This window comes from Nomascus leucogenys, unplaced genomic scaffold (genome assembly GCF_006542625.1).
Source record: "Nomascus leucogenys isolate Asia unplaced genomic scaffold, Asia_NLE_v1 Super-Scaffold_637, whole genome shotgun sequence".
NCBI lineage: Eukaryota > Metazoa > Chordata > Mammalia > Primates > Hylobatidae > Nomascus > Nomascus leucogenys.
Genome location: NW_022097991.1, coordinates 139,743 through 157,419, shown reverse-complemented (window position 1 = coordinate 157,419; position 17,677 = coordinate 139,743). Strand labels below are relative to the sequence as shown.

At 48.7% G+C, this 17,677-nt stretch overlaps 1 protein-coding gene across 1 annotated transcript in view; it reads left to right on the top strand.

The window, feature by feature from the left end:
- Positions 1-4,008: 4,008 nt before the first annotated feature.
- The window catches only part of LOC115834422 (multidrug resistance-associated protein 1-like), a 68,107-nt gene continuing 54,438 nt past the window's right edge, over positions 4,009-17,677 (top strand). The window contains 4 exon segments of the mRNA XM_030809185.1: positions 4,009-4,032; positions 5,240-5,301; positions 8,372-8,503; positions 16,311-16,538. Of these exon segments, the coding sequence (XP_030665045.1) occupies positions 4,012-4,032; positions 5,240-5,301; positions 8,372-8,503; positions 16,311-16,538 (443 nt within the window). The 5' untranslated portion in view covers positions 4,009-4,011.

Below are 17,677 nucleotides of genomic sequence, written 5' to 3'. Positions count from 1 at the left end.
ACCAATGGGCTATGCTATCCACAAGGGAAAAAGCTGGCCCAGACATAATCCAATTTTTGTACCTTTGAGTTAAAAGTCTACAGTTGAGGCTGGGCCCGGTGTCTCATGCCTGCAATCCCAGCACTTTGGGAGGCCGAGGTGGGTGGATCACCTGAGGTCAGGAGTTGGAGACTAGCCTGTCCAACTAGTGAAACCCCATTTCTACTAAAAATACAAAAATTAGCCAGGCTTGGTGGAACGCAACTGTAATCCCAGCTACTCAGGAGGCTGAGGCAGGAGAATTGCTTGAACCCGGGAGGCAGAGCTTGCAGTGAGCAGAGATGGTGCCACTGCACTCCAGCCTCGCGACAGAGCGAGACTCCATCTCAAAAAAAAAAAAAAAAAAAAAAAAAAAAAAAAAGAAGTGTTTGAGGCCTGTAATCCAAACACTTTGGGAGGCCGAGACAGGAGGATCACTTGAGGTTGGGAGTTTGAGACCAGCCTGGCCAACATGGTAAAACCCTGCCTGTATTAAAAATACAGTGTGTGCGATGGTGCACGCCTGTAGTTGCAGCTACTCGGGGAGGCTGAGGCAGGAGAATCGCTTGAACCAGGGAGGCGGAGGTTGCAGTGAGCCGAGATTGCACCACTACACTTCAGCCCGGACAACAGAGTGAGACTCGTCTGGAAAAAAAAAAAAAAAAAAAAAAGGTCTGTTAGCAGCACATAAAGCCATATGTCAGTAGAGCTTAAACCTCCCCACAATTGATGGCTTCATGCTCCAAACTGTACAATATTCTGCTTATCTCTCGTCCTACCAGCTAGTCCATAAGAATGTTGCATTATAACTTATCAGTTTTCCTATTTGCGCATTCCACAAGCCAAATGGTTTTCAACTTTTTTTCCTTTATTTTTTTGGGGATGGGGGGAATCACAGACTGTGAGTATATAATGAGACAATGGATGTTTTCCCCAGAAAATATGCACTCACTCACACACAAAAATTTTGAGTATAGTTTCAGAGACCTCCATCTGCATCCCAAAGTAAAAACTTCTACCCAAAATAGTGTTTTTTCTTCAGGGCAGAGAGCTTGTCTTGTGTTGTGTGTGTGTGTGTGTGTGTGTGTGTGCTGTGTGTTGTGTTCAGGGCAGAGAGCTTGTCTTTGTTGTGCGTGTGTGTGTGTGTGTGTGGAGACGGAATCTTGCTCTTGTCGTCCAGGCTGGAATGCAGTGGTGCAATCTTGGCTCACTGCAACCTCTGGCCTCCCAGGTTGAAGCGATTCTGCTGCCTCAGCCTCCCGAAGTAGCTGGGATTACAGGTGCATGCCACCACACCCGCTAATTTTTCTATTTTTAGTACAGATGGGGGGGTTTCACCATGTTGGCCATACTGTTCTCGAACTCCTGACCTCAGGTGATCTGCTCACTTCGGCCTCCCAAAGTGCTGGGATTGCAGGCATGAGCCGCCGCGCCCAGCCTTTTTAAAATTTTTAAATTTTTTATTTTATTTTGTTTTTGAGACAGAGTCTCGCTTTGTCGCCCAGGCTGGAGTGCAGTGGTGCGATCTCTGCTCACTGCAAGCTCCGCCTCCCAGCTTCACGCCATTCTCCTGCCTCAGCCGCCAGAATAGCTGGGATTACAGGCCCCCACCACCATGCCAGGCTAATTTCTTTTTGTATTTTTGGTAGAGACGGGGTTTCACCATGTTAGCCAGGATGGTCTCAATCTCCTGACCTCGTGATCCGCCCGCCTCGGCCTCCCAAAGTGCTGGGATTACAGGCGTGAGCCACTGCGCCCGGCCCAGCCTCTTATTTGTATTTTTATTGTTTTTTGAGATGGAGTCTCGCCTTATTGCCCAGGCTGGAGTGCAGTGGCACAATCTCAGCTCACTGCAACCTCTGCCCCCCGGGTTCAAGTGATTCCCCTGCCTCAGCCTCCCAGGTAGCTGGGATTACAGGTGTTTGCCACCACACCCAGCTAATTTTTTGTATTTTTAGTAGAGACGGAGTTTCACTATGTTGGCCAGGCTGGTCTTGAACCAGCCTCTTATTCTTTTACATACTATTTCCAGCACAACTGTCCAAGATGGCAGTCAATAAATGTTTGGCTAAATATAATAAATAATCCAGTTGATTATTTCCACTTTTTCATGTTGGGTTTTCAAAGTCTACTTTTCAAACAGTAAGGTTAACTTTTCTCTCTAGTATTTGTTTTGTAGAATCTATTATACTTTGTAATGTAATCCACAGAAACTTGGAGGTGACTTTAAAATTTACTAGTTTTGAATGATACCCATGCTGAGGTGCTCAGAGGTGAAATGTACTAACATATATCGATGGATGGATATATGGATGCGTATGTGATAAAGCAAATACAGGGCAAATTAACTGTAGAATCTAGGTAGTGGGTACATGGTTGTTCACTGTACAATTGTTTAAACTTTTCTACGTTTGAAAAATTTCATAACACGTTGGAAAAGTGACTTGTTTTGCTCAAGCGGGGGTACATTCAATCTTCAATTCTTCAAAGACATAAATCTATCATTCCTTCTGTTTGGAAAGCTCTTTAGAGAGTCAGAATAATTCCCACAGTACAGTCTAAACCAGCACACAAGGGTTTTTTTGGTAGAAAATAATTTCATTAACATAACCAGGCAATTTACCAAATACAACGTAGATAGCTCAAAACATGGAGTTACTGCGCTGAAAATGTGACCTTGTTTACACAGATTGCGGGAGGAAGAGTATAAAACAGGAGAGAAAAGGAGTAAGACTGTGGTTGTAGCGTCATCGCAGAGGTGAAGTGTTCCATTGATTGCAACTGTATCAGTTTCCCACATTAAGGTCGGAGGAATCTACTAAGCAAATGTACGCCCTCCCCATTCGTTCGAAACACATTGCAGTAAAATTGCAAAAGTGGCCGGGCGTGGTAGCTCACGCCCTTAATCCCAGCACTTGGGGAGGCTGAGACGGGAAGATCGCCTGAGGCCAGGAGTTTGAAGCCAGCTTGGGTAACATAGTGAGACACCCCCACCTTCTGTATTAAAATGAGATTTTAATTTTTTTTCTCTTCAGTTCATCGGTTAACAAGATAAAAAAATTAATAAAAAATTAACTTTTTAAAACATTTAAAGTAGGAGTGGAAGCAGTATGTAGACTCATGGGGCTTGGGTCTGAATCCTACCTAGATCGGCACTGTGAAATGGGGATAATGATCTCCTAGAGCTGCTGAAATAGGAAAATGGAAGAGCAGCAGCTGATGTATTAATATTGTCATTATTACTATTACCCATTACCTGACAAGTCATAATTGTGACATGAAGGAGGCTGGACCAGTTGTTTCAACAATTTTTTCCGTCTAGAATTCGGCGGTAAGGTCTGAGACAACACCTCAGCTTAGATCAGCGCCTTCTCTGAACAGCGTTCACCAAGCAGCCCCCAACCCCAAAACCCCCAAGGCCACGGGCGCCGAGGACGCTGCGAGTCCTGCGCATGCGCAAGGTTGCTTGCTCGCTCGCTCGCCGCCTCCGTGGCGAATGGCCTGTTCCATTCTCGAGGGATGTCAGCGGGAGGTGAGGCGGGAGACTTGGAATCCTGGGCCTGGAAGTGAACGTGCGTCACTAGTATTTCCAGCCTTTCACTCCATGAATAGTACTTTGTGATTATTATACTTCTACCTTGATGATTGCAACAGGCTGCTGGAAAGAGTTTGGTGAACAATCCACGGGGCATCCTCCCCCCCTTCACCTGCGCACGTTAGGGAGGGCCGGCGTGACGCCCAGGTACGGAAGCCCAGAGGGCTCCGCCCACCGCCATGGGGCCCCGCCACGCCTCGCCCCGCCACGCCTCGCCCCGCCGCCTCTCAACCCTCAGGTTCTCCAGCCCGGGGCGCCGCCAGCCACTTCCTCCTTCTCTCCGCCCCGCCGGCCGCGGGCGCGGGGGACGTCAGCGCTGCCAGCGTGGAAAGAGCGGCGGGGCGCGGGAGGAGGAAGTAGAGCCCGGGACCGCCGGGCCACCACCGGACGCCTCAGCCATGGACGCGTCCCTGGAGAAGGTCCGTACCGGGAGGGGGCGATGGGGATGGTGCTGCGGCCCGGGGCTCCCGCCTCCGAGGCGACTGTTTCCCAGTCTCGAGCTGCCGTTGTGACCCAGACAGGGGGACACGGGCTGACGGGCCCCGCCTGAGGAGGGCGGCTGGGGCCCGGGCGCGTCACGGGGCCGGGTGTCTCTCGGGTCCCCGTGGGCCGAAGAGGCTGGGCGGGGTTCCGTGGAGGCTGCGAGGGGCCCGGAGCCCACGACTGGGACCGCGGGGCGGTTTTTATATTTTTAGGAGAGACGGGGTTTCACCATGTTGGCTAGGATGGTCTCGATCTCTTGACCTTGTGATCTGCCTGCCTTGGCCTCCCAAAGTGCTGGGATTACAGGCCCAGTTTCTTTTAACTGCAAAACAGGGATGAGGTAATACTTTTATCTATCTTGTGAAGCGAGGATGAAGATCAAATAAGGTAGTTTGTGTAAAGCACTTAGAACCGAGCTAGCTATTAATAGTAGAGAATCTTGGCAGGTACTACTGATGATTACTGCAGTAGGCCACAAGCTCCATACAGGCAGGGGTCATTTCTGTTTGTTTAGATTTGTATGCAGGGTGCTTGGCACAAGGGTTGTGTTCAGGAAATACTTGTTGGATGAATGAATGAAGTGGAGATAATAGTAATACCATGTTTATAGAATTCCATGAGGATATAAAATAATGCAAGTATGTAAGCTCTTGGTAGAGTGTCTAGCACATAGTAGGTGGTCAATAAATATTCAGTGACTGAATGAGTACAGTGGGGACAATAGTAATACCCGCTCATGAGGTTGTCGTAGGGATATAAGGCAACCCTGTAGTACCTTGTAGAATGCCTAGCACATAGTAGGGGCTGAGAAAATATTTGTTGAATGAATGAGTGAAGTAGGGATGACGTTAACACCAGCTCCTAGGGTTGTTGCGGGGATAGAAGATAAGGCAGGTCTATAGCATGTTGTATTGTGGTTGTACATGGTAGACACTCCGTTGATCGAAACTGGAAGAGCTGCCATGAGTTTCTTTCTCCTGGGGATTAGGAGAGGGTCCTTTTGGGGTGCAGAATGGTGTGGAGCTGACGCTAGTCCTCTGGAAGGAAGAGTGAGCAGCTGACTACTTGCTAAGCTCTGACCTGGATGAAAAGTCGAATCGTTCCTTTCTCTCTTCCTCCCAAACCTGTGCTGCTTTCCACTAGAATCCTTGCCCGGAGTCCAGCGCCTCCTTCCTGTCCAGGATCACCTTCTGGTGGATCACAGGGTAAGGCCGGGCCCCCCAGACCTCAGGGAGGTGGTGGGGAATGAATGAATGAATGAACGAAGGAACGAACATGCTCAGCTCCCCCCCTCCCCGACTTCTCTCTCCTTTGCTCTTCTGCAGAGTTGTCTTGAATCTGCCTGTGCTGGCCATGTGGTCTCAGAGACACCAACTCTGTCCGGCAGTTCCGTGAACTTGAATGTGATAAACACATGAGCCGTGAGCAGCTTATACCTCTGCAGAAGGCTTTGTCTGGGACAGCCATATGCTGGACTGCTCTTGCTTTAGCTTCAGATTTGGGTTTTTAAAATATTAGGTATAGTTATTATTGACATTGTCCCTCTCCTGTCCCCCACTCCTTAGAAAAATAATACCGTCTCACCATAGGAAGTGTGGGTTAAAAAACCACATGTGCAGATCAGCAGTATAGGAGACATCCAGAGGCAACCAGTATCACCATTTTAGTATGCCTCCTTCTGGTCTTCTTTCTGTTTTTTTTGAGACGGAGTCTCGCTCTGTCAATCTCAGCTCACTACAGCCTCCACCTCCCAGGTTCAAGCGATTCTCCTGCCTCAGCCTCCCAGGTAACTGGGATTATAGGCATGCACCACCATGCCCGGCTACTTTTTGTATTTTTGGTAGAGACAGAGTTTTGGCATGTTGGCCAGGCTTGTCTTGAAACTCCTGACCACAGGTGATCCACCCGCATCGACCTCCCAAAGTGCTGGGATTACAGGTGTGAGCCACCATGCCCAGCTACCTTCTGGTCCTCTTTTTGTATATCTTTTTCTGCCCATTGTTAACATCTTAGTGGGGATTGTTTGAAGAATCTTTTTTTGCCCCTAATATGCATCATCTTTTTTTTTTTCTTTTTTTTTGAGACAGGCTTTCGCTGTGTCACTGAGGCTGGAGTGCAGCAGCACAATTGTAGCTTACTGCAGTCCCAGTCTGCTGGGCTTAGGTGATGCTCCTGCCTCAGCCTCCTGAGTAGCTGGGACTACAGGCGTGTTCCCCCATGCCCAGCAGATTTTTGTACTTTCTGTAGAGGTGGGGTTTCATCATGTTGCCCAGGCTGGTCTCCAGCTTCTGAGCTCAAGTGATTCTCCCGCCTCAGCCTCCCAGAGTGCTGGGATTACAGGCATGAGCCACCATGCCCGGTCTCATCCTTGTCTTAATGACAAACATTGTTTTAAAAAATTAGATGTTTTAAATAATTCCTTCAAGTTACTATTAAAAAGCATCACTGGGACAGTGCGTGCAAATAACATTCATTCTTGTTTTGGAAAATTGTGCTCTAGTTACATAAGAGCATGTCCCGGATTGGAAGGGGATACCTCCAGTTTTTTGGGGGTAAAGGCATGTGGAGCCTATATGTTAATTTTTTTTTTTTTTTGAGATGGAGTCTTGCTCTGTCGTCCAGGGTGGAGTGCAGTGGCAGGATCTCAGCTCACTGCAACCTCCGCCTCCTGGATTCAAGAGATTCTCCTGTCTCAGCCTCCTGAGTAGCTGGGATTACAGGGACCTGCCACCATGTCCAGCTAAGTTTTGTATTTTTAGTAGAGATGGGGTTTCACTATGTTGTCCAGGCTGGTCTCAAACTCCTGACCTCAGATGATCCACCCACCTCAGCCTCCCAAGGTGCTGGGATTACAGATGTGAGCCACTGTGCCATGCCTTTAACTGTTTAAATGGTTCAGGAAAAGATGATGTGTTTGCATGTGTGTGCATGTCAATGGATACAGAGAGAGAATGATACTGCAGACATGGCAACATGTTAACAATGGTGAGTTGAGTGAATTCTTAGTATGATTTGAGTAATTTTTCTATAAGTTTGAAATTGTTTTAGAACAAAAGATGAAAGCATTTTACCTTTTATTATAAAAGTGTTCAGTCTGCTGGGCGCGGTGGCTCATGCCTGTAATGTTAGCACTTTCAGAGGCCGAGGTGGATGGATCACCTGAGGTCAGGAGTTCGAGACCAGCCTGGCCTACATGGGGAAACCCTGTCTCCACTAACAATACAAAAATTAGCCGGGCAGCACACGCCTGTAATCCCAGCTACTTGGGAGGGTGAGGCAGGAGAATCGTTTGGATCCAGGAGGCAGAGGTTGCAGTGCGCCGAGATGGCACCATTATACTCCAGCCTGGATGGAGTCACATAGAAAGATTAATATAATAAAATTCAATAAGCTCATCACCCAGATTTCATGCTTACTAATGCTTTGTCATGTCAGCCTTTTTTTTTTTATTTTTTCCTTCAACCTATTTTTTTTATTTTTCTTTTTATAGGGTCTGACTCTGTTGCCCAGGCTGGACTGCAGTGACACAATCACAGCTCTCTGCAGCCTCCACCTCCTGGCCTTAGCGGTCCTCCCACCTCAGCCTCCCGAGTAGCTGGGACTGCAGGTGCGAGCCATCATGACTGGCTAATTTTTTTATTTTTACTTTTTGTAGAGAGAGTCTCTCTATGTTGCCCAGGCTGGTCTTGAACTCCAGGGCTCACAAAGTCCTCCAACTTCGGCCTCCCAAAGTCCTAGGCAACATAGGGCGACTCTGTCTCTACAAAAATAAAAAATAAAAAAAATTAGCCAGTCATAATGGCTTTCACCCAAAGTCCCAGCTACTCGGGAGGCTGAGGTGGGAGGATTGCTCTAGACTGGGAGCTGGAGGCTGCAGGGAGCTGCACTCTCACCACTGTACTCCATCCTGGGTGACACAGCGAGACCCTGTCTCCAAATAAATAATGAATGAATAATAAAAAATAAATTAGAGCCATCCTGATATTTTGTTCCTAAATCATTTTTTTCCCTAAGTCTTTTGTATGCACCACTAAAAAAAAAAAAAAAAGCCATTTTTCTTGCATGACCCAATAGAATGAGCTGTAATTAGCTTGTAATATGTGCAAATGTCCATCCACATTCTGACTTCCCCAGCTGCGTGGCTGCCTTTGTTTGCAGCAGGAAGCTGTGCTGCAGAGGTGAGCAGCATCAGCAGGTGTGTGAAGTGAGTGAGCCCTGTCTTCCTCCTCCTCTCATTGACTCTTATTGCCTAACCCCCTTGTGTCTTGGCCCTAGGTTGATTGTCCGGGGCTACCGCCAGCCCCTGGAGGGCAGCGACCTCTGGTCCTTAAACAAGGAGGACACATCGGAACAAGTCGTGCCTGTTTTGGTAAAGAACTGGAAGAAGGAATGTGCCAAGACTAGGAAGTAAGTGTGAGTTTCCTTGTCCTCCAGGATGCCCCGGTCACCTCCTTTCCACTACTGTGGCCTGAATCCAGGATGGGGCCCTGGCAGTGCTGCCTGTTACTAGCTTTGTGGTTCTGGGCAGGATGCCTCACTTCTCCTCCTGGCCTCAGTTTGCTTTTCTGCCAAATGGGGTAGAATCTCACATGTCATTAAGGCAACTGGGTAGAGAAAAGAAGAAAGAAGCTGGGCGTGGTGGCTCTCATGTCTAATCCCAGCACTTTGGGAGGCCGAGGCAGGCGGATCACTTGGTCGGGAGTTTGAGACCAGCCTGGCCAACATCACCATGTTGGCCAAAATTAGCTAGGCGTGGTGGCAGGCGCCTGTAATCCCAGCTGCTCAGGAGGCTGAGGCAGGAGAATCACTTGAACCCAGGAGGCGGAGGTTGCAGTGAGCTGAGATTTCACCACTACATACTAGCCTGGGAGACAGAGTGAGACTCCGTATCAAAAAAAAAAAAAAGAAGAAGAAAGAAAAATGTTGTCCAAATAGGCAGTTGATGCTGTTTGCCATGGCGCGTGACTATCCCTCCTTGAGTCAGTCTCACTTTTTTCTGTGTCTTTCTGAGCTTCTGGCATCCTGCATGTTCTTGCTGTTTGAATGTTCTGTCCAACATGCCCAGCTGACCATGTAAATCTGTGTAGCCAAAGAAGCCCCATTTGAAGGTGATTTTGGCTGTACTGGCTTTTAGGCTCTACCCCCTATGTAAGGCGTGCCCCACTGCGCCTCCTCTGTCATTCTTTTGGGAATCAGGCCAGTGCCTCCCCTGCACATACCTTAACTCATCAAATCTGAGACGCCATTAGTTGCACGATGCGTTATTATTCTATGTAACAGTAAGAAAGAAAAGCAGCTGCCAATTAAACAAGGACATAAGACGTGTCTGGAGCCCGGACAAGCTGGAACATTAAATTGCGGGTGACGTGGGGGCAGTGGATTGCGGCCATGAGGGTAGTAGAATGGCTGTTTTTGTTCCTGTTGCCTGTTCTGGGGTAAGTTTACTACGATAAGCCGTGATGGGGCCAGTGTGGTGCATTGGATTCCCCACAGACCCATTGGCCTTACAGGGAAAAACCCCAGACTGGGGTTCAGTTCCTCATTCTGTTCCAGGGATGCCCAGGATACAGGCCTTCAGTCAGACCCAGATGGTGGGTGGGAATCTGGGACATCCATGGTGCCAGCCACTAGGACATCAGCAGAGGACCTCGTGACTCTGGTCGGAGGCTGTTTGGGTGGTCCAGGTGATGGGAGAAATTGTCTCGTGGGAGGCAGATAGAGCTTGGGCGTCTGTGACTGAGCATTGTAAGGAAACAGCCCATGTCCATGACCCAGTTGAAGGTCTTTGGCAGGCAGAGGTGGGGCCCCTGTTGATTACAGTTCTTCATGGGGACAGAACTAGTAGGATGGATGGATGGATAGATGATAGATTGATAGATGGATGATAGATTGATAGGTGATAGATGATAGGTAGATGATAGACGGATAGATAGTTGGTGGATGTATACATGGAGGTAGATGGATAGATGATAGATGGATGATAGATGGAGGATTGATAGATGATGGATGGGTGGATGGAGGATGAGAGGGGATCTACTAGGGAAACTGGATCATGTGATTATGGAGGCTGAGAAGTCCCACACTAGGTCATCTGCAACCTGGAGAACCCAGGAAGCTGGTAGCATGGCTCAGGCCAAGTCCAAAAGTCTCAGACCCAGGGAAGCTGATGGTGGAATTCTCAGTCCACAGTCAAAGGCCTGAGAACCTGGAGTCATTGGGTAAGTCCCAGAATCCAGAGGCCAGACATCCTGGAGTTCTGATGTTCAAGGGTGGGAGAGGATGACATCCCGGCTGCAGAAGAGAGAGTGCCTGCATTTGCCATTACTCTGACTTTTTGTTGTGTCCGGACCTTCTGCTGATTGGGCGGTGTCACCCACATGGGGCGAGGATGGATCTTCCTTAGTCCACTCATTCAAATGCCAGTCTCGTCTGGAAACACCCCCACAGACACACCCAGAAATAACACTTTACCAGCCATCTGGGTATCCCTTAACCCAGTCAACTTGACCCCTAACATCACCCATCTCATCTGGATTCCTTCAGCCTCACCTGCAGCATCCCCCCCTGCTAAGCAGGCCACATTTGTAGCGTGGGCTTCAGCATTCCTCATCCACGCCTCTGCTGATCACCTGGCTCGGCTTCCTCTCATGGAAGAAGGATGCCCACCTTTGTGTCCCCTGGAGCTTGTCAGGAGAGCAGGTTGCTGGAGACACCATGGGAGAGGCCAATATCACAGCCTTGGGAGGAGGACAGAGTTTGAATCAAGAAGCTTCTCCACTGGCCTGGCCCTTAATCCATTGAGCAGATGAAACCGACTGCTGCTTTTGTGCTTAGCGATGTTTAGTCCCTGAGGGTTCAGAGAGTGGAACAAAAGAGACACACTCTAGTTGGGTGCCATCGACATTCTATATGGGAGACAGGACGTTGGTTGTGAAACATGCATTGATACGAAGCTTTGGAGAATGATAGTGTTGGGGTGAGATAAAAATGAGGAAATGAGGGTGAGAGTAACCGAGGAAGCTTTTGTGTGTGTGTGTGTCTGTGTGTGTGTGTGTGTCTTTGTGTCTTTTTTTTTTTTTTTTTTTTTTTTTTTGAGATGGAGTCTCACTCTGTTACCCAGGCTGGAATACAGTAGTGTGATCTCGGCTCACTGCAACTTCTGCCTCTCGGGTTCAAGCAATTCTTCTGCCCCGGTCTCCCAAAGTGCTGGGATTACAGGTGCATGCCACCATACCTGACTAATTTTTTGTATTTTTAGTAGAGACGGAGTTTCACCATGTTGGCCAGGCTGGTCTCGAACTTCTGACCTCAAGTGATCCTCCTGCCTCGGCCTCCCAAAGTGCTGGGATTACAGGCATGAGCTACCGCGTCCGGCTGAGGGAGCTGTTTTAGATACAGTGGTCAGAGTTCTACCCAGTGCGGCCATGACCCTTGGTGAGCATGTGCCTGTCCCTCCCTAAGTCTGTCTCTGGCTCTTTCCGAGCCTCTGGCATCCTGAGTGTTACTGCTTTTTGAAGCATTTTTGTTTAACATGCCCAGCTGACCATGTATGTCTGTTTTGAGAAGGTCACATTTGAGCAGAGACTTGCATCAGAGGGAGTGAGCCTTGTGTGTATCTGGGGAAGGAAGGGCTTTCCAGGTAGAGGGAGCAGCCAGTGCAAAGGCTCTGAGAACGCTTGTGGTGCATTGGGGCTTGTGTGGCTTGAGGAAAGTGAGTGACGGAGAGAAAGGGAGGAGATGAAGCAGGAGAAGGATTTGCAGGGGTCTCCTCTGAGAGTTAGGGTGGGATTCCCGGTGCAGTGAGAACACAGGGGCAGGTTTTCTGCAGGGCAGTGGTGTGACGTGAGTTCTGTTGTATGTATGTATGTATGTATGCATGTATGTATGTATTTTAGAGACACGGTCTTGCTCTGTTGCCCAGGCTAGATTGCAGTGGCATGATCACAGCTCATTGCAGCCTGAAAATTCCGGGCTCAAGCAATCCTCCCACCTCATCCTCCAGAGTAGCTGGGATTACAGGTACATACCACCATGCCTGGCTAATTAATTTTATATTTATTTTTTCGAGATGGAATTTTGCTCTTGTTGCCTAGGCTGGAGTGCAGTGGCGCTATCTTGGCTCACTGCATCCTCCACCTCCTGGGTTCAAGCAATTTTCCTGCCTCAGCCTCCCAAGTAGCTGGGATTACAGGAATGTACCACCACGCCTGGCTAATTTTGTATTTTTAGTAGAGATGGGGTTTCTCCATGCTGGTCAGGCTGCTTTCAAACTCCGGACCTCAGGTGATGTGCCTGCCTCAGCCTCTTAAAGTGCTGGGATTACAGGTGTGAGCCACTGCGCCTGGCCTTTTTAAATTTTTTTTTTTTATAGAGACAGGTCTCACTGTGTTGCCCAGGCTGGTCTCCAACTCCTGGCTTCAAGCAGTCCTCCTGCCTCAGCCTCCCAAATAGCTGGGATTACAGGTGTGAGCCACCACACCCAGCTGAGTTCTGGTTTATAACAACCCAGGCTGCCCTGGGGAAGGTGGATTTTAGGGACAAGAGTGAAGGCAGGGAGACCAGGGTGGGAACCTCAAGGGCTGTCCATGAAGTCCCTTCATGCCTCACTGGGAGCCTCCATTTTATTCATTTATTTATTTTTTTTGAGACAGGGTGTCACTCTTTTGTCCAGGCTGGAGTGCAGTGGCATGATCTCGGCTCACTGCAACCTCCATCTCCTAGGCTGGAGTGATCCTCCCACCTCAGCCTCCCTAGTAGCTGGGACTACAGGCACGCGCCACCACACCTGAGTAATTTTTTTTTTTTTTTTGTAGAGATGATGTCTCGCCATGTTGCCCAGGCCGTTCTCAAGTTCCGGAGCTCAAGCAGTCCACCTACCTTGGCCTCCCAAAGTGCTGGGATTACAGGCGTGAGCCACTGTGCCTGACTGGAGCCTCCATTTTTCACCCAGAGCATTTTCTGAGAATTCAGTGAGATATATGTCATGATAAGCTGTGCCCTAGCCCTGAGTAAATGCTGGGCAGGTTTTAATTGTACAAATTTTATTTATTCATCTGCACACTTTGATCTTGCCAGGGAGGATGTGGTGAGAACTGGGTCTTTGAGCTTGAAAGCGGGCCACTTGAGAAGGGTCTGGCTCTGTTGAGTACCTTGGTGTTTAGGGATGCTCAGCATGGGGCCAGGGGATCATTTCCTTGGGACATTGGTAGACGGATCGCTTGCTTTATTCCCAGAGGCGTAAGCCAGATCTGGTACCTGTAACCCCTGTGAACCTGGAGAGAGTGAGAAGGAAAACTCTGTCCTAGGCTGGAATTTCTTGGTGTGGCCCCTTACACCCAGATCCCTTTAGTTAACCAGAGAAAGGAATGCAGCCCGTGCAGCTCTGGGCTGCTGGGTGTCCTAGGCTCGGGGATCAGGTGAGGGATGCCAGGGCAGGGGGGTCTGCGTGGTTTCCTGGATGCTTCTACCACCTCTCTTCATCCCTGAGTCACGTGTGGGTGGGCATGGTGGCTCATGCCTGTAATTGCAGTACTTTGGGAGGCCGAGGCAGGAGGCTGTCCTGAGTTGATGAGTTTGAGACCAGCCTGGCCAACATGGTGAATCCCTGTCTGTGCTAAAAATACAAAAATTAGCCGGATGTGGTGGTGCTTGCCTGTAATCCAGCTACAGGGGGTCTGAGGCATGAATTGCTTGAACCCGGGAAGTAGAGGTTGCAATGAGCCAAGATTGTGCCACTGCACTCCAGCCTGGGTGATAGAATGAGACTCCATCTCAAAAAAAAAAAAAAAAAAGGAAGCTGTGAGTAATCTCCCTGCTCTACCTTTGGATTTAAAAACCCAGTGCTTCATTGGTTTGTGTGTAGTGGTTTTATGTTCTCTTTTGTGTATGGCCACTCAGAGCTTAGGGCCATTTTGGACTGTGGTTTCTGCTGGCATGAATGTGAAATGCTTCTGTGACTGGAAGAGTTTGGCCGTTTTGTTTTTTTTTTAAGTTAGACATAGTGACCATACCACCAGTCACCCCTTCCCAGGTATCCAGCCAACAGAGCTGAGAACGTATGTTCATAAAAGGCTGGTAGAGGAATGTTCTTAGCTACTTTGTGATAACCCAAACTGGAGGTAAGCCAGACATCTATTAGCAAGTGAACAGACAGATGCACCAGTTATGTACATCTGCACAACTGAATACTAAGTGATGTACAAGAATGAACTGTTGGCCAGGCACAGTGGCTCATGCCCATAATCTCAGCACTTTGGGGGGCCAAGGCAGGCGGATCACTTGAGGTCAGGAGTTCGAGACCAGCTTGGCTAACATGGTGAAACCCTGTCTCTACTAAAAATATAAAAATTAGCCGGGTGTGTGTGGTGGCGCACGCCTGTAATCCCAGCTACTCAGGAGGCTGAGGCAGGAGAATCGCTTGAACCTGGGAGGCGGAGGTTGCAGTGAGTCAAGATCGCACCATTGCACTCCAGCCTGTGTGACAGAGCAAGACTCCATGTCAAAAAAAAAAAAAAAAAAAAAAATCCCTGTAAGGTAAAGACTACTTTTTTGGTGACAGCTTTATTGAGATATTCATACATCACACGATTCATGTATGCAGAACATATAGTTCACTGATTTTTAGTGTGTTCATAGAGTTGTGCAGTCATCATCACAGTCAATTTTATTTATTTGCTTTTTAAGACAGAGTCTTGCTCTGGTGCCGAGGCTGGAGTGCAGTGGTACATCCTCGGCTCATTGCAACCTCGTTCTCCTCCTGAATTCAAGCGATTCTCCTTCCTCACCCTCCCAAGTGGCTGGGATTACAGGCAACCGCCACCACGCCTGGCTAATTTTTTTTATTTTTAGTAGAGACGAGGTTTTGCCATGTTGGTCGGGCTCTTCTCAAACTGCTGACCTCAAGTGATCCACCTGCCTTGGCCTCCCGAAGTCCTGGGATTATAGGCATGAACCACTGCACCCAGTCAAAAAAAAAAAAAATCTTTTTTTAGAAATAGAGTCTTGCTATGTTGCCCTAGCTGGCTGGACTCTTTTTTTTTTTTGCATTGAGCTGTATATGCCTATCCCTTTGCCTGTCTTGATGATTTTTTTTTTTTTTTTTTTGAGACCGAGTCTTTTTGCCCAGGCTAGAGTGCAATGGTGTGGTCTCAGCTCACCACAACCTCCACCTCCTGGGTTCAAGCGATTCTCCTGCCTCAGTCTCCCAAGTAGCTGGGATTACAGGTATGCGCCACCATGCCCAGCTAATTTTGTACTTTTAGTAGAGATGAGGTTTCTCCATGTTGGTCAGGCTGGTCTTGAACCTCCCGACCTCCGGTGATCTGCCCACCTGAGCCTCCCATAGTGCTGGGATTACAGGCGTGAGCCACCGTGCCCAGCCTATTGTTGTTCTTTCTTTTTGAGATGGAGTTTTGCTCTGTCACCCAGGCTGGAGTGCAATGGCGTGATCTTGGCTGATGGCAACCTCCACCTCCCAGGTTCAAGTAATTCTCCTGCCTCAGCCTCCCAAGTAGCTGGGATTACAGGCACCTGCCACCATGCCTGGCTAATTTTTGTATGTTTAGTAGAGATGGGGTTTCACTATGTTGGTCGGGCTGGTCTCAAATTCCTGACCCTAAGTGATCCACCCGCCTTGGCCTCCCAAAGTGCTGGGATCACAGGTGTGAACCACCACTCCCAGCCATGATTGTTATTTTGTATTGTTTTGAAATCAGGAAGTGTGAATCCTCCAACTTGGTTCTTATTTTTCACGATTGTTCTGGCTGTTCTGGGTCCTTGAGTTTCCATGTGAATTTTAGAGTTAGCTCATAATTTCTACCTGGCAGCCAGCTGGGCTTTTGATGGGGATTGCCTTGACTCTAGATCAGTTTGGAGCCATCAGTTTTCTAAGTCTTTAACTTATTCAACTCGTTAATCTTACCTATCTTGGAGGTAGGTCCTACTTTTATCCTCATTTCACAGAGGAGGAAACTGAGGCCCAGAGAGCTTAAGGACCTTGCCTGAAGCCACGCAGCTGGCCAGCGGCCAAGCCAGACCTTGAGCCGGTGGCTCTAGAGCCTGTGTTTATAACCACTGTGCTGAGCTGCCTCTCTCCCTGGGCTTGTTGTCTTTGACTCTGCCTTCCCGGAAGGGTGACATTCCCTGGCCATGTCCCTGTGGTAGGGGGCTGCGTCTCTGGCCGACCCCACAACAGCTTCACCTCCTTGTGTTCCAGGCAGCCAGTGAAGGTCGTGTACTCCTCCAAGGATCCTGCCCAGCCGAAAGAGAGTTCCAAGGTGGATGCGAATGAGGAGGTGGAGGCTTTGATTGTCAAGTCCCCACAGGAGTGGAACCCCTCCCTGTTTAAGGTGTTATACAAGACCTTTGGGCCCTACTTCCTCATGAGCTTCTTCTTTAAGGCCATCCACCACCTGATGATGTTTTCCGGACAGCAGATCTTAAAGTAAGACCCCCTTCCCTCCCAGGTGGGCTCCATTTTCACTCCTTGGATTTGATCTTTCATTTGCATCAGTCATAACCCTGGGGTCATGCTGTGTCCTGAAGTGGGCTCATAGCCAGATGTCTCCATTTTTACTTTAGCTTTTTTGAAAATAATAGAGACAGGGTCTTGTTTTGTTGGTCAGGCTGGTCTCGAGCTCCTGACTTCAGGCGATCCTCCTGCCTCGGCCTCCCAAAGTGCTGGGATTGCAGATGTGAGCCACGGTCACTGCCTAGCTTTGCTTTATGCTTTACTTAATTACCATATTAGTGAAGACCACTTCGTTTGCAAGTAACAGAAACCCACTAGGCTCCCCTGAAACCCAAATGGGGAGGATATGGCACTGTCTTGGGAAACCAAGAGCAAGGAAATGCCAGGAGATCTCATGAAAAAACTGCAATCAGGGTTGGGCGCAGTGGCTCTTGCCTGTAATCCCAGCACTTTGGGAGGCCTAGGCAGGAAGATCACCTGAGGTCAGGAGGTCAAGACCAGCCTGGCCAACATGGCAAAACCATCTGCTAAAAATACAAAAATTAGCCGGGCGTGGTGGCGCATGCCTCTAATCCCAGCTACTCAGGAGGCTGAGGCATAAGAATTGCTTGAACCCAGGAGGCAGAGGTTACAGCAAGCTAAGATCACATCACTGAACTCCAGCCTTGGCGACAGAGCAAGACTTTGTCTCAAAAAAAAAAAAAAAAGCAAAGAATAAAACAAACAACAACAAAAACTGCAACCAGGAACCGGGGAGTCAGAAAGGAGGTTGCTTCTCTCCTCCCTGGCTCTCTGCTGCTCTGTGACTCGGGGGCTACACATTCATTCTCTTTTTCCTTCCTACCTCTTTACCTCGTGTTCCCTATGCAATTCCTTTGGGTGACTTGCTGGTGATGAGATAGAGCTAGAGCAATTAGTGCACAACCCCAAGGCAGAGGCCTCTTTTATGAGCAGTTTGGGCCACCTGCACAGCCAGATCACCACTGTGGACTTGTTTTTCCATCTATGAAATTGAAGTGATAGTGTCTAGCTCGTCTGGCTCAGGAGAAAGTTGCAGTGCCAACACTGAAGCTCTTTTCCCTGCTCCCATGTGTCACAAGGCATTCCAGGCC